The following is a 17,001-nucleotide window of genomic DNA, read 5'->3' on the forward strand; positions in this document are numbered from 1 at the left end:
GTGACTGACATTCCCCAGCCGTGGCTGTGAGGACGGTGACTGCTATTCCCCAGCCGTGGCTGTGAGGACGGTGACTGCCATTCCCCAGCCGTGGCTGTGAGAACGGTGACTGCCATTCCCCAGCCGTGGCTGTGAGGACGGTGACTGCCATTCCCCAGCCTTGGCTGTGAGGACGGTGACTGACATTCCCCAGCCTTGGCTGTGAGGACGGTGACTGCCATTCCCCAGCCGTGGCTGTGAGGACGGTGACTGCCATTCCCCAGCCTTGGCTTTGAGGACGGTGACTGCCATTCCCCAGCCGTGGCTGTGAGGACGGTGACTGCCATTCCCCAGCCGTGGCTGTGAGGACGGTGACTGACATTCCCCAGCCTTGGCTGTGAGGACGGTGACTGCTATTCCCCAGCCGTGGCTGTGAGGACGGTGACTGCCATTCCCCAGCCGTGGCTGTGAGGACGGTGACTGCCATTCCCCAGCCTTGGCTGTGAGGACGGTGACTGACATTCCCCAGCCTTGGCTGTGAGGACGGTGACTGCCATTCCCCAGCCGTGGCTGTGAGGACGGTGACTGCCATTCCCCAGCCGTGGCTGTGAGGACGGTGACTGACATTCCCCAGCCGTGGCTGTGAGGACGGTGACTGCTATTCCCCAGCCGTGGCTGTGAGGACGGTGACTGCCATTCCCCAGCCGTGGCTGTGAGAACGGTGACTGCCATTCCCCAGCCGTGGCTGTGAGGACGGTGACTGCCATTCCCCAGCCTTGGCTGTGAGGACGGTGACTGACATTCCCCAGCCTTGGCTGTGAGGACGGTGACTGCCATTCCCCAGCCGTGGCTGTGAGGACGGTGACTGCCATTCCCCAGCCTTGGCTGTGAGGACGGTGACTGCCATTCCCCAGCCGTGGCTGTGAGGACGGTGACTGCCATTCCCCAGCCGTGGCTGTGAGGACGGTGACTGACATTCCCCAGCCTTGGCTGTGAGGACGGTGACTGCTATTCCCCAGCCGTGGCTGTGAGGACGGTGACTGCCATTCCCCAGCCGTGGCTGTGAGGACGGTGACTGCCATTCCCCAGCCTTGGCTGTGAGGACGGTGACTGCCATTCCCCAGCCGTGGCTGTGAGGACGGTGACTGCCATTCCCCAGCCTTGGCTGTGAGGACGGTGACTGCCATTCCCCAGCCGTGGCTGTGAGGACGGTGACTGCCATTCCCCAGCCGTGGCTGTGAGGACGGTGACTGACATTCCCCAGCCTTGGCTGTGAGGACGGTGACTGCTATTCCCCAGCCGTGGCTGTGAGGACGGTGACTGCCATTCCCCAGCCGTGGCTGTGAGGACGGTGACTGCCATTCCCCAGCCTTGGCTGTGAGGACGGTGACTGACATTCCCCAGCCTTGGCTGTGAGGACGGTGACTGCCATTCCCCAGCCGTGGCTGTGAGGACGGTGACTGCCATTCCCCAGCCGTGGCTGTGAGGACGGTGACTGACATTCCCCAGCCGTGGCTGTGAGGACGGTGACTGCTATTCCCCAGCCGTGGCTGTGAGGACGGTGACTGCCATTCCCCAGCCGTGGCTGTGAGAACGGTGACTGCCATTCCCCAGCCGTGGCTGTGAGGACGGTGACTGCCATTCCCCAGCCTTGGCTGTGAGGACGGTGACTGCCATTCCCCAGCCGTGGCTGTGAGGACGGTGACTGCCATTCCCCAGCCGTGGCTGTGAGGACGGTGACTGCCATTCCCCAGCCGTGGCTGTGAGGACGGTGACTGACATTCCCCAGCCGTGGCTGTGAGGACGGTGACTGACATTCCCCAGCCTTGGCTGTGAGGACGGTGACTGCCATTCCCCAGCCGTGGCTGTGAGGACGGTGACTGCCATTCCCCAGCCTTGGCTGTGAGGACGGTGACTGCCATTCCCCAGCCGTGGCTGTGAGGACAGTGACTGCTATTCCCCAGCCGTGTCTGTGAGGACGGTGACTGCCATTCCCCAGCCGTGGCTGTGAGAACGGTGACTGCCATTCCCCAGCCGTGGCTGTGAGGACGGTGACTGCCATTCCTCAGCCTTGGCTGTGAGGACGGTGACTGACATTCCCCAGCCTTGGCTGTGAGGACGGTGACTGCCATTCCCCAGCCGTGGCTGTGAGGACGGTGACTGCCATTCCCCAGCCTTGGCTGTGAGGACGGTGACTGCCATTCCCCAGCCGTGGCTGTGAGGACGGTGACTGCCATTCCCCAGCCGTGGCTGTGAGGACGGTGACTGACATTCCCCAGCCTTGGCTGTGAGGACGGTGACTGCTATTCCCCAGCCGTGGCTGTGAGGACGGTGACTGCCATTCCCCAGCCGTGGCTGTGAGGACGGTGACTGCCATTCCCCAGCCTTGGCTGTGAGGACGGTGACTGACATTCCCCAGCCTTGGCTGTGAGGACGGTGACTGCCATTCCCCAGCCGTGGCTGTGAGGACGGTGACTGCCATTCCCCAGCCGTGGCTGTGAGGACGGTGACTGACATTCCCCAGCCGTGGCTGTGAGGACGGTGACTGCTATTCCCCAGCCGTGGCTGTGAGGACGGTGACTGCCATTCCCCAGCCGTGGCTGTGAGAACGGTGACTGCCATTCCCCAGCCGTGGCTGTGAGGACGGTGACTGCCATTCCCCAGCCTTGGCTGTGAGGACGGTGACTGACATTCCCCAGCCTTGGCTGTGAGGACGGTGACTGCCATTCCCCAGCCGTGGCTGTGAGGACGGTGACTGCCATTCCCCAGCCTTGGCTGTGAGGACGGTGACTGCCATTCCCCAGCCGTGGCTGTGAGGACGGTGACTGCCATTCCCCAGCCGTGGCTGTGAGGACGGTGACTGCCATTCCCCAGCCTTGGCTGTGAGGACGGTGACTGCCATTCCCCAGCCGTGGCTGTGAGGACGGTGACTGCCATTCCCCAGCCGTGGCTGTGAGGACGGTGACTGCCATTCCCCAGCCTTGGCTGTGAGGATGGGGACTGCCATTCCCCAGCCGTGGCTGTGAGGACGGTGACTGCCATTCCCCAGCCCTGGCTGTGAGGACGGTGACTGCTATTCCCCAGCCGTGGCTGTGAGGACGGTGACTGCCATTCCCCAGCCGTGGCTGTGAGGACAGTGACTGCCATCACCCAGCTTTGGCTGTGAGGACGGTGACTGCCATTCCCCAGCCATGGCTGTGAGGACGGTGACTGCCATTCCCCAGCCTTGGCTGTGAGGATGGTGACTGCCATCACCCAGCCTTGGCTGTGAGGACGGTGACTGCCATTCCCCAGCCTTGGCTGTGAGGACGGTGACTGCCATTCCCCAGCCTTGGCTGTGAGGACGGTGACTGCCATCACCCAGCCTTGGCTGTGAGGACGGTGACTGCTATTCCCCAGCCGTGGCTGTGAGGACGGTGACTGCCATTCCCCAGCCGTGGCTGTGAGGACAGTGACTGCTATCACTCAGCTTTGGCTGTGAGGACGGTGACTGACATTCCCCAGCCATGACTGTGAGGACGGTGACTGCCATTCCCCAGCCTTGGCTGTGAGGACGGTGACTGCCATTCCCCAGCCTTGGCTGTGAGGACGGTGACTGCTATTCCCCAGCCGTGGCTGTGAGGACGGTGACTGCCATTCCCCAGCCGTGGCTGTGAGGACGGTGACTGCCATTCCCCAGCCTTGGCTGTGAGGACGGTGACTGCCATTCCCCAGCCGTGGCTGTGAGGACGGTGACTGCCATTCCCCAGCCGTGGCTGTGAGGACGGTGACTGACATTCCCCAGCCTTGGCTGTGAGGACGGTGACTGCTATTCCCCAGCCGTGGCTGTGAGGACGGTGACTGCCATTCCCCAGCCTTGGCTGTGAGGACGGTGACTGACATTCCCCAGCCTTGGCTGTGAGGACGGTGACTGCCATTCCCCAGCCGTGGCTGTGAGGACGGTGACTGCCATTCCCCAGCCGTGGCTGTGAGGACGGTGACTGACATTCCCCAGCCGTGGCTGTGAGGACGGTGACTGCTATTCCCCAGCCGTGGCTGTGAGGACGGTGACTGCCATTCCCCAGCCGTGGCTGTGAGAACGGTGACTGCCATTCCCCAGCCGTGGCTGTGAGGACGGTGACTGCCATTCCCCAGCCTTGGCTGTGAGGACGGTGACTGACATTCCCCAGCCTTGGCTGTGAGGACGGTGACTGCCATTCCCCAGCCGTGGCTGTGAGGACGGTGACTGCCATTCCCCAGCCTTGGCTGTGAGGACGGTGACTGCCATTCCCCAGCCGTGGCTGTGAGGACGGTGACTGCCATTCCCCAGCCGTGGCTGTGAGGACGGTGACTGACATTCCCCAGCCTTGGCTGTGAGGACGGTGACTGCTATTCCCCAGCCGTGGCTGTGAGGACGGTGACTGCCATTCCCCAGCCGTGGCTGTGAGGACGGTGACTGCCATTCCCCAGCCTTGGCTGTGAGGACGGTGACTGACATTCCCCAGCCTTGGCTGTGAGGACGGTGACTGCCATTCCCCAGCCGTGGCTGTGAGGACGGTGACTGCCATTCCCCAGCCGTGGCTGTGAGGACGGTGACTGACATTCCCCAGCCGTGGCTGTGAGGACGGTGACTGCTATTCCCCAGCCGTGGCTGTGAGGACGGTGACTGCCATTCCCCAGCCGTGGCTGTGAGAACGGTGACTGCCATTCCCCAGCCGTGGCTGTGAGGACGGTGACTGCCATTCCCCAGCCTTGGCTGTGAGGACGGTGACTGACATTCCCCAGCCTTGGCTGTGAGGACGGTGACTGCCATTCCCCAGCCGTGGCTGTGAGGACGGTGACTGCCATTCCCCAGCCTTGGCTGTGAGGACGGTGACTGCCATTCCCCAGCCGTGGCTGTGAGGACGGTGACTGCCATTCCCCAGCCGTGGCTGTGAGGACGGTGACTGACATTCCCCAGCCTTGGCTGTGAGGACGGTGACTGCTATTCCCCAGCCGTGGCTGTGAGGACGGTGACTGCCATTCCCCAGCCGTGGCTGTGAGGACGGTGACTGCCATTCCCCAGCCTTGGCTGTGAGGACGGTGACTGCCATTCCCCAGCCGTGGCTGTGAGGACGGTGACTGCCATTCCCCAGCCTTGGCTGTGAGGACGGTGACTGCCATTCCCCAGCCGTGGCTGTGAGGACGGTGACTGCCATTCCCCAGCCGTGGCTGTGAGGACGGTGACTGACATTCCCCAGCCTTGGCTGTGAGGACGGTGACTGCTATTCCCCAGCCGTGGCTGTGAGGACGGTGACTGCCATTCCCCAGCCGTGGCTGTGAGGACGGTGACTGCCATTCCCCAGCCTTGGCTGTGAGGACGGTGACTGACATTCCCCAGCCTTGGCTGTGAGGACGGTGACTGCCATTCCCCAGCCGTGGCTGTGAGGACGGTGACTGCCATTCCCCAGCCGTGGCTGTGAGGACGGTGACTGACATTCCCCAGCCGTGGCTGTGAGGACGGTGACTGCTATTCCCCAGCCGTGGCTGTGAGGACGGTGACTGCCATTCCCCAGCCGTGGCTGTGAGAACGGTGACTGTCATTCCCCAGCCGTGGCTGTGAGGACGGTGACTGCCATTCCCCAGCCTTGGCTGTGAGGACGGTGACTGCCATTCCCCAGCCGTGGCTGTGAGGACGGTGACTGCCATTCCCCAGCCGTGGCTGTGAGGACGGTGACTGCCATTCCCCAGCCGTGGCTGTGAGGACGGTGACTGCCATTCCCCAGCCGTGGCTGTGAGGACGGTGACTGACATTCCCCAGCCTTGGCTGTGAGGACGGTGACTGCCATTCCCCAGCCGTGGCTGTGAGGACGGTGACTGCCATTCCCCAGCCTTGGCTGTGAGGACGGTGACTGCCATTCCCCAGCCGTGGCTGTGAGGACAGTGACTGCTATTCCCCAGCCGTGTCTGTGAGGACGGTGACTGCCATTCCCCAGCCGTGTCTGTGAGGACACTCTCTCCTAAGCAGTGTGTGAGGAGAGTCCCTGGGCAGAGGAGGGAGGCAGACGCCTGGGAGTCGTCACACAGACCGCCGGGCGGTGCCAGAGACACCGAGACAGGAGAGGGCGGAGCGCAGCACATCCACAGACACCGGGCACGGCGTGATGGACGGCCGGTAGCGCTAGGGCTCCCTCTGCTCCGGGACCCACGGCCAGGACAGCCAGTGCCACTGCATGCCAGCTTCCAAGCAGGTAAGGGCGGGCACTGCCACGGGCTGGCGTACCAGGCAATGTCATATGGGCTGGAATGGGCTCGGTGCTATAATGACTGAGGAGCCACCATCATCCTCCGCACAGGAGCCCGGGAGGGCTGGAAGGTTACGAGAGGATACAGCGGGATGTGCAGCTCGTCTCCATCTCTCCATTATGTACAGGAGGGGATGCGATGGATGTGAAGGAGCCTGTGCAGATGTTACCAGGAGGGGCTGATGGTAGGAGCTGGGCACTGGGAACCGTGCCCACAATGTTATCTGGAGCCTGGCATGCTTTTATCCACATAGTACTATGTCCATGAAATGTCTGAATTTTTTATTTTTATTTATTTATTTTAAATAGAGCATAATTATAAAATAATATTTGGAAAATACTTTCTATAGACTGATGTTATCTATCTGTGGAAGGATTAGCGAACATTAAATATATTACTATTAAGATTTATTGAGAAAACTGAAATGCTACAAAAAAGGGTTAATGTGACCTCTAATAACACGGATTCAGTGACAGTGGGTGTCAGGGCTCCCGGCCATATGCCACTGGTGGGTACAGTCTGGGTGTCAGGGATCCCGGCCATATACCACTGGTGGGTACAGTCTGGGTGTCAGGGCTCCCGGCCATATACCACTGGTGGGTACAGTCTGGGTGTCAGGGATCCCGGCCATATACCACTGGTGGGTACAGTCTGGGTGTCAGGGATCCCGGCCATATACCACTGATGGGTACAGTCCGGGTGTCAGGGCTCCCGGCCATATACCACTGGTGGGTACAGTCTGGGTGTCAGGGCTCCCGGCCATATACCACTGGTGGGTACAGTCCGGGTGTCAGGGCTCCCGGCCATATACCACTGGTGGGTACAGTCTGGGTGTCAGGGATCCCGGCCATATACCACTGGTGGGTACAGTCTGGATGTCAGGGATCCCGGCCATATACCACTGATGGGTACAGTCCGGGTGTCAGGGCTCCCGGCCATATACCACTGGTGGGTACAGCCTGGGTGTCAGGGCTCCCGGCCATATACCACTGGTGGGTACAGCCTGGGTGTCAGGGATCCCGGCCATATACCACTGGTGGGTACAGTCTGGGTGTCAGGGATCCCGGCCATATACCACTGGTGGGTACAGCCTGGGTGTCAGGGATCCCGGCCATATACCACTGGTGGGTACAGTCTGGGTGTCAGGGATCCCGGCCATATACCACTGGTGGGTACAGCCTGGGTGTCAGGGATCCCGGCCATATACCACTGGTGGGTACAGTCTGGGTGTCAGGGATCCCGGCCATATACCACTGGTGGGTACAGTCCGGGTGTCAGGGCTCCCGGCCATATACCACTGGTGGGTACAGTCTGGGTGTCAGGGCTCCCGGCCATATACCACTGGTGGGTACAGTCCGGGTGTCAGGGCTCCCGGCCATATACCACTGGTGGGTACAGTCTGGGTGTCAGGGATCCCGGCCATATACCACTGGTGAGTACAGTCTGGGTGTCAGGGATCCCGGCCATATACCACTGATGGGTACAGTCCGGGTGTCAGGGCTCCCGGCCATATACCACTGGTGGGTACAGCCTGGGTGTCAGGGATCCCGGCCATATACCACTGGTGGGTACAGTCTGGGTGTCAGGGATCCCGGCCATATACCACTGGTGGGTACAGCCTGGGTGTCAGGGATCCCGGCCATATACCACTGGTGGGTACAGTCTGGGTGTCAGGGATCCCGGCCATATACCACTGGTGGGTACAGTCCGGGTGTCAGGGCTCCCGGCCATATACCACTGGTGGGTACAGTCTGGGTGTCAGGGCTCCCGGCCATATACCACTGGTGGGTACAGTCCGGGTGTCAGGGCTCCCGGCCATATACCACTGGTGGGTACAGTCCGGGTGTCAGGGCTCCCGGCCATATACCACTGGTGGGTACAGTCTGGGTGTCAGGGCTCCCGGCCATATACCACTGGTGGGTACAGTCTGGGTGTCAGGGCTCCCGGCCATATACCACTGGTGGGTACAGTCCGGGTGTCAGGGCTCCCGGCCATATACCACTGGTGGGTACAGTCCGGGTGTCAGGGCTCCCGGCCATATACCACTGGTGGGTACAGTCTGGGTGTCAGGGCTCCCGGCCATTTACCACTGGTGGGTACATTCTGGGTGTCAGGGCTCCCGGCCATATACCACTGATGGGTACACTCCGGGTGTCAGGGGTCCCGGCCATATACCACTGATGGGTACACCCCGGGTGTCAGGGCTCCCGGCCATATACCACTGGTGGGTACAGTCTGGGTGTCAGGGCTCCCGGCCATTTTCCACAGGTGGGTACAGTCTGGGTGTCAGGACTCCTGGCCATATACTACTGGTGGGTACAGTCTGGGTGTCAGGGCTCCCGGCCATATACCACTGGTGGGTACAGCCTGGGTGTCAGGGATCCCGGCCATATGCCACTGACGGGTACATTCTTGGTGTCAGAGCTTTCGACCATATGCTACTGACGGGTGTCAGGGTTCCCAGCCATACCACTGGTGGGTACGGTCTAGGTGTCAGGACTCCTGGCCATATACCACTGATGGGTACAGTCTGGGTATCAGGACTCCTGGCCACACTGGTGGGTACAGTCTGGGTGTCAGGGCTCCCGGCCATTTACCACTGGTGGGTACAGTCAGGGTGTCAGGGCTCCCGGCCATATACCACTGGTGGGTACAGTCTGGGTGTCATGGATCCCGGCCATATACCACTGGTGGGTACAGTCTGGGTGTCAGGGCTCCCGGCCATATACCACTGATGGGTACAGTCTGGGTGTCAGGACTCCTGGCCACACTGGTGGGTACAGTCTGGTTGTCAGGGCTCCCGGCCATTTACCACTGGTGGGTACAGTCGGGGTGTCAGGGCTCCCGGCTATATGCCACTGACAGGTACAGTCTGGGTGTCAGGACTCCTGGCCATTTACCACTGGTGGGTACAGTCTGGGTGTCAGGGTTTCCGCCATGTGCCACTGACGGGTACAGTCTGGGTGTCAGGGCTCCCGGCCATATGCCACTGGTGGGTACAGTCTGGGTCTCTCGGCCATATACCACTGGGGGTACAGTCTTGGTGTCAGAGCTCCCAGCTATATGCCACTGGTGGGTGCAGTGTGGGTCTCCAGGCCAGATACTACGGGTGCGTACAGTCTGCATCAGTATATCATGTACCTTATATCCTTAGGAGACCATCTCTTACTCTAGGCACTTACCCAGGAACTGCACTGATAAAGAATATTAATACTCTGTATTATAATCTGTATCCACAGATGTACCAGCCCTATAACCCCTTCTTTCTGGCTTCTCTAACCCTAGCAATCTATTTGGGCCAGAGCATGCTGCAGGCAGTCGTCGTTCCAGTGGAAGTGTTATGTTGTGTTGTGCCCATTATATGGTCTGGCTGCTTGAGCCGCTCATTCAGCTTTATATTCTGGCTTCTAAACAGAGGGTTTTGCTCTGTGAAGGCATATGCACACGGGTGTGACAATTTCCTAATCCCCAACAATCCATAGGTGGCAGACTACCCCTGATTATCACTAGCTGCATGCTCTGTAATGTATACTGCACCTACTTTTACTTTTTGGATGTGATTATATCATTGTAGCACTATCATTTATCATCTAATATAAAACATTAGTAGCAGTGAGATACAATGGAACAATGGAAGGAGTCAGTAGTCCAAGTTTGTTGTAAAAAGGTGCATTAGTCCCACACGCGATGTTTCAGGTCCTTCAGCCTTTCTCAGGTATATCACTCCTCTAGATAACTAATGGATGTTTTTTTGCTTTCTGCTCCTTATGTTTTGCTTTGGTCATCTTTTTATGATTTCATTGTTTGTGACTCGGATGTTTGATGCCATTATTTGTGTATGTATGTACTGCATGTGTGTATATATAAATATATATGTGTGTATATATATATATGTAGACTTTGTTATGCTTTTAAAAAGGCAAGTGTATCTGAAATGTTACATGTTGGACTAATGCACCTTTTTTGCATCAAACTTCCAATATTTTCAGCTCTTGTATGGTGGTCTGTCTGGGAGTATCCACAAGCAGGCGTGCCCCCTGATTAATTCTTCACTGGTCATGATTTGGAGTGCTAACTACAATAGAACAATGTGATGTGAATGGCTTTTGCAGCGGGGAATCATTTAGATCTTTGTATTAATGTCTCAGAAACCTGATTGGATCGGCGGAGATCTACTCAAGAAGAATCTCCAGATGTCACTACATACAATGTCCCTGCAGTTTGTTTAGTATTGAGCAGTGCCAAACAGCTGCTGCCTTGTGCTTCACAGTCACAAATCCCAGAGGTGCGTTTTTTGACAGCCAGATATATTTGGCGCTTCCATAACAAGACACGGGGTGGAGGGAACGGATCAAGATGATTTAATACACAGGAGTCATTGGATTTATTAATGTTTTATTTGCGTTCTGAACCAATAGCTCCTTTCATTTGTGTATTACAATGTAGATAAACAGTGGAGTAATCATTAACAAAACATTGTGTAGCAGCTACAATGCCGTATTGTTTTATAATAGGTTGGTATGACATACTGCCAAATATTTGGACGCCAGCCTATGGAAAACTTGTATCAATGTAAAGAGGTTAGCAATAAGGTTCTGAAAAGTAACTATATACTGTGTGGCCTCGTATATAGCAAGCTGTGATACACTATGGCCATTCATACTGTTGTATGCTAGTCTTTATGAATGTGGCACATCTTATTCCAGTGCTCCCATTATTAAGAGCCGTGCACCTATTTAGTGAATGTGGCACATCTTATTCCAGTGCTCCCATTATTAAGAGCCGTGCACCTATTTAGTGAATGTGGCACATCTTATTCCAGTGCTCCCATTATTAGGAGCCGTGCACCTATTTAGTGAATGTGGCTCATCTTATTCCAGTGCTCCCATTATTAAGAGCCGTACACCTATTTAGTGAATGTGGCTCATCTTATTCCAGTGCTCCCATTATTAGGAGGTGTACACCTATTTAGAGAATGTGGCTCATCTTATTCCAGTGCTCCCATTATTAGGAGGTGTACACCTATTTAGAGAATGTGGCTCATCTTATTCCAGTGCTCCCATTATTAGGAGGTGTGCACCTGTTTAGTGAATGTGGCTCATCTTATTCCAGTGCTCCCGTTATTAAGAGCCGTGCACCTATTTAGTGAATGTGGCTCATCTTATTCCAGTGCTCCCATTATTAGGAGGTGTGCACCTGTTTAGTGAATGTGGCTCATCTTATTCCAGTGCTCCCGTTATTAAGAGCCGTGCACCTATTTAGTGAATGTGGCTCATCTTATTCCAGTGCTCCCATTTTTAGGAGGTGTACACCTATTTAGAGAATGTGGCTCATCTTATTCCAGTGCTCCCATTATTAGGAGGTGTGCACCTATTTAGTGAATGTGGCTCATCTTATTCCAGTGCTCCCATTATTAAGAGCCGTGCACCTATTTAGTGAATGTGGCACATCTTATTCCAGTGCTCCCATTATTAGGAGCCGTGCACCTATTTAGTGAATGTGGCTCATCTTATTCCAGTGCTCCCATTATTAAGAGCCGTGCACCTATTTAGTGAATGTGGCTCATCTTATTCCAGTGCTCCCATTTTTAGGAGGTGTACACCTATTTAGAGAATGTGGCTCATCTTATTCCAGTGCTCCCATTATTAGGAGATGTGCACCTATTTAGTGAATGTGGCTCATCTTATTCCAGTGCTCCCATTTTTAGGAGGTGTACACCTATTTAGAGAATGTGGCTCATCTTATTCCAGTGCTCCCATTATTAGGAGGTGTACACCTATTTAGAGAATGTGGCTCATCTTATTCCAGTGCTCCCATTATTAGGAGGTGTGCACCTGTTTAGTGAATGTGGCTCATCTTATTCCAGTGCTCCCGTTATTAAGAGCCGTGCACCTATTTAGTGAATGTGGCTCATCTTATTCCAGTGCTCCCATTATTAGGAGGTGTGCACCTGTTTAGTGAATGTGGCTCATCTTATTCCAGTGCTCCCGTTATTAAGAGCCGTGCACCTATTTAGTGAATGTGGCTCATCTTATTCCAGTGCTCCCATTATTAAGAGCCGTGCACCTATTTAGTGAATGTGGCTCATCTTATTCCAGTGCTCTCATTATTAAGAGCCGTGCACCTATTTAGTGAATGTGGCTCATCTTATTCCAGTGCTCCCATTATTAGGAGGTGTGCACCTGTTTAGTGAATGTGGCTCATCTTATTCCAGTGCTCCCATTATTAAGCGCCGTGCACCTATTTAGTGAATGTGGCTCATCTTATTCCAGTGCTCCCGTTATTAGGAGGTGTACACCTATTTAGTGAATGTGGCTCATCTTATTCCAGTGCTCCCATTATTAGGAGGTGTGCACCTATTTAGTGAATGTGGCTCATCTTATTCCAGTGCTCCCATTATTAGGAGATGTGCACCTATTTAGTGAATGTGGCTCATCTTATTCCAGTGCTCCCATTATTAGGAGGTGTACACCTATTTAGTGAATGTGGCTCATCTTATTCCAGTGCTCCCATTATTAGGAGGTGTGCACCTATTTAGTGAATGTGGCTCATCTTATTCCAGTGCTCCCATTATTAGGAGCCGTGTACCTATTTAGTGAATGTGGCTCATCTTATTCCAGTGCTCCCATTATTAGGAGGTGTGCACCTATTTAGTGAATGTGGCTCATCTTATTCCAGTGCTCCCATTATTAGGAGGTGTACACCTATTTAGTGAATGTGGCTCATCTTATTCCAGTGCTCCCATTATTAAGAGCCGTGCACCTATTTAGTGAATGTGGCTCATCTTATTCCAGTGCTCCCATTATTAGGAGGTGTACACCTATTTAGTGAATGTGGCTCATCTTATTCCATTGCTCCCGTTATTAAGTGCCGTGCACCTATTTAGAGAATGTGGCTCATCTTATTCCAGTGCTCCCATTATTAGGAGATGTGCACCTATTTAGTGAATGTGGCTCATCTTATTCCAGTGCTCCCATTATTAGGAGGTGTGCACCTATTTAGTGAGGTGGGCACTGATAAATGGAGTCAACCTGGGCTCACTAAGGAGGATATTCCAATTTTTTGTAAGAACCTGTCGTACCTTATCCCAATGGTTGTTATATGTGGTCACCAAGTTTATAGTGCCCATCTCAGTTCTCAGTCTGCCCCGAAACGTGTCGGACCGTGGGGTGTTGGCTGAGTGTTGGAAGGCTTTGGAAACAACCTTGCGTGGGTATCCTCTCTTGATAAATCGCGTGGTCAAATCTTGTGCCTCATTCCTAAAGGTGGTGACATCGGTACAGTTGCGGCGTACTCGCAAAAACTGCCCCTTGGGTATCCCGTCTCGCACATGTCTCGGATGAAAAGAGGAGTAATGTAACACACTATTGGTAGCTGTCTGTTTCCGGAACAGGGATGTTGTAATATGGTTGTTCTCTAACATAACCCTCAAATCGAGGAATTCCACCATTGTTGTTGATATACTTGCAGACAGTCGGATGTGCCACGGATTCTCATTCAGCTGGGCAATAAAATCTTCACAAGACGCACGGTCACCTGTCCAGAGAAAAAGAACATCGTCGATTATCTAAACCATTTTGGCACGTGCCTCTGGAACAAAGCGATGGGCGCCACCTGTGTCTCCTCCCACCAACCCAAAAATAGGTTGGCATAGGAGGGGGCACAGCGGGCACCCATCGCGGTCCCAGACGTTTGTTTGTAGAAAACACGATCGAACACGAAAAAACTATTTTGTAAAACAAAATGTAACAGTTCAAGAAGAAACGAATCGTGTTTCCTATCACCTGTAGAGCGACGATCCAGAAAGTAGGTGACCGTCTGAATTCCCAAATCGTGTTCAATGCACGTATATAGCGACTCGATGTCCATGGTGACCAAGAGTGTACCAGCCTGTACCTCCACCTGTTCAAGTTGGGTGATCAAGTGCGACGAATCTCTGACGTATGAATCCAAAGTAAGGACATATGGCTGCAAATAAAAGTCCACATAAATGTCATATGGACACGTGATGTAGGCCATAAGTGTTTGTGCGTGACATATCAGCATTGTGTGTGCGTAATATAGGTACCCGTTTGATGGATTGACATCCAATATCCCTCTAGTGGCAATATGATCAGTACCACTGTGCTGTTAAGTTTTTTTCATCCCTACACTTGAAATGTCCCTTCGGGGATTACTCACTGATACTGCGCATGCGCAGACTTATGTGTGATTTCCGTATATACAAAGTGACTTATATTGTTCATCTAGCACATATGTATTACCTGTTTTATATGCATGATGTATAATACATATGTCTTTTGTATATTATGGGATCGCTAATCGTGCTTGTGGCGCGGATATTACTGCGCTTGCGTTCGGGCTGTGACGTTTGCCTGCAAACAGGGACCATGTGATTTGATCACATGATTCACAATGGCGGCGCCCATTGGCGTCTTCAGGTTGCATAGCGACCCTGCATGGTAGCTTCCGTTCGGGCTGTGACGTTGGCCTGCTGAAAAGGATCATGGGATTTGATCACATGACTTACAATGGCGGCGCCCATCGGCGTCTCCAGGTTGCATAGCGACCTCTCCCTCCTCCTCCTTGCCCATGCTGGTAAGCAATTTTCTTTGATTATAACGGCTATTTAAGACATATCTACCACAGTGTACCTCACTTTCCCCTGAGGAAGCTACAACTCCCTGTAGCGATACGCGTGGGGTTTTTCACCCCACCCTTCTCATGATATTTGCTTTGCCATTTACCCCGTGCAGGACCCCTGGGTATGTGAATTGCCATATTTGTTCCAGACATTTGTCTTTAGGGCAGATTACTTCCATGCGGCTTTGAGGTATTTGTAGGCAGTAATTGTCTTTCTGCTTGCCATTGTTTCGTTTAGTATGCCGTGCTTGCTGCCTATTATTGATTGAACAAGGTCCTTTGGCTATCACATTTACTCTGATTTATCATGTGGGGTTTTTCTTTGGCTTGCTGAGAGGGTGGGGTGTATTTTGGTGGCCTATATTATTGGTACCAAATGTATGTACAAGCTTTTTGCCTTTTTAATTGTTTTTAATGAATATCTGTGTGTTTGTATGTTTTTGATTAATAAAATGATATTACATGGTCATTTCTGGTGATCCCACTTGTTGCACATTTTCTTTTTCTCTTGTGTACCATACATTATTAAGAGCCGTGCACCTATTTAGTGAATGTGGCTCATCTTATTCCAGTGCTCCCATTATTAAGAGCCGTGCACCTATTTAGTGAATGTGGCTCATCTTATTACAGTGCTCCCATTATTAAGAGCCGTGCACCTATTTAGTGAATGTGGCTCATCTTATTCCAGTGCTCCCGTTATTAAGAGCCGTGCACCTATTTAGTGAATGTGGCTCATCTTATTACAGTGCTCCCATTATTAGGAGGTGTGCACCTATTTAGTGAATGTGGCTCATCTTATTCCAGTGCTCCCATTATTAAGAGCCGTGCACCTATTTAGTGAATGTGGCTCATCTTATTCCAGTGCTCCCATTATTAGGAGGTGTGCACCTATTTAGTGAATGTGGCTCATCTTATTCCAGTGCTCCCATTATTAGGAGGTGTGCACCTATTTAGTGAATGTGGCTCATCTTATTCCAGTGCTCCCATTATTAAGAGCCGTGCACCTATTTAGTGAATGTGGCTCATCTTATTACAGTGCTCCCATTATTAAGAGCCGTGCACCTATTTAGTGAATGTGGCTCATCTTATTCCAGTGCTCCCGTTATTAAGAGCCGTGCACCTATTTAGTGAATGTGGCTCATCTTATTACAGTGCTCCCATTATTAAGAGGCGAGCACCTATTTAGTGAATGTGGCTCATCTTATTCCAGTGCTCCCATTATTAAGAGCCGTGCACCTATTTAGTGAATGTGGCTCATCTTATTCCAGTGCTCCCATTATTAGGAGGTGTGCACCTATTTAGTGAATGTGGCTCATCTTATTCCAGTGCTCCCATTATTAGGAGGTGTGCACCTATTTAGTGAATGTGGCTCATCTTATTCCAGTGCTCCCATTATTAGGAGGTGTGCACATATTTAGTGAATGTGGCACATCTTGTTCCTTTTCTGCCATCATTAAGAGGCGAGCACCTATTTAGTGAATGTGGCTCATCTTATTACAGTGCTCCCATTATTAGGAGGTGTGCACCTATTTAGTGAATGTGGCTCATCTTATTCCAGTGCTCCCATTATTAGGAGGTGTGCACCTATTTAGTGAATGTGGCTCATCTTATTCCAGTGCTCCCATTATTAGGAGGTGTGCACCTATTTAGTGAATGTGGCACGTCTTGTTCCTTTTCTGCCATCATTAAGAGGCATGCACCTATTTAGAGAATTTGGCACATCTTATTCCAGTTCTCTTATCATTAAGAAGTATGCATCTATTTAGCGAACGTGGCTCATCTTATTCCAGTGCTCCCATCATTAACCCATTCACCCCCGGTCGATTTCCTGGTTTTTGTTTTATTTTTTGCTCCCCTTTTTCTGAGAGCCGTAACTTTTTTATTTTCTTTCCATACGAGAGCTTGATTTTTGCAAGACGAGTTGTACTTTTCAATGAAACCATAAGTTTTACGATATAGTGTACTGGAAAATGGCAGAAAAATTCCAAGTGCGGAAAAATGGCAAAAAAGCGCGATTGCATGATTGTTTTTGGGGTATTTTATTCACCGTGTTCATTATATAGTAAAATTGATGTGTTGGTGTGATGCCTAAGGTCGGTATGAGTTTATAAACAC

The 17,001-nt window shown here is 52.9% G+C and overlaps 1 protein-coding gene across 3 annotated transcripts in view; it reads left to right on the plus strand.

Moving 5' to 3' along the window:
• The first annotated feature begins 5,986 nt into the window (after positions 1 to 5,986).
• RAI2 (retinoic acid induced 2) overlaps positions 5,987 to 17,001 on the plus strand; it is a 175,857-nt gene continuing 164,842 nt past the window's right edge. Inside the window, exon 1 of one of the 3 annotated variants that reach the window (XR_012750252.1) lies at positions 5,987 to 6,188. Coding sequence is in view for 1 of the 3 variants with exons in the window: in XM_075334199.1 (XP_075190314.1) it covers positions 6,382 to 6,427 (46 nt within the window). In the remaining 2 variants the exon portion in view is untranslated. Of the gene's footprint in view, positions 6,189 to 6,229; positions 6,428 to 17,001 lie in introns of those variants that run through there. The other 2 variants (XM_075334201.1, XM_075334199.1) reach the window with 2 other exon arrangements.

The sequence above is a fragment of the Anomaloglossus baeobatrachus genome, chromosome 2, assembly GCF_048569485.1.
Source record: "Anomaloglossus baeobatrachus isolate aAnoBae1 chromosome 2, aAnoBae1.hap1, whole genome shotgun sequence".
Classification (NCBI taxonomy): domain Eukaryota; kingdom Metazoa; phylum Chordata; class Amphibia; order Anura; family Aromobatidae; genus Anomaloglossus; species Anomaloglossus baeobatrachus.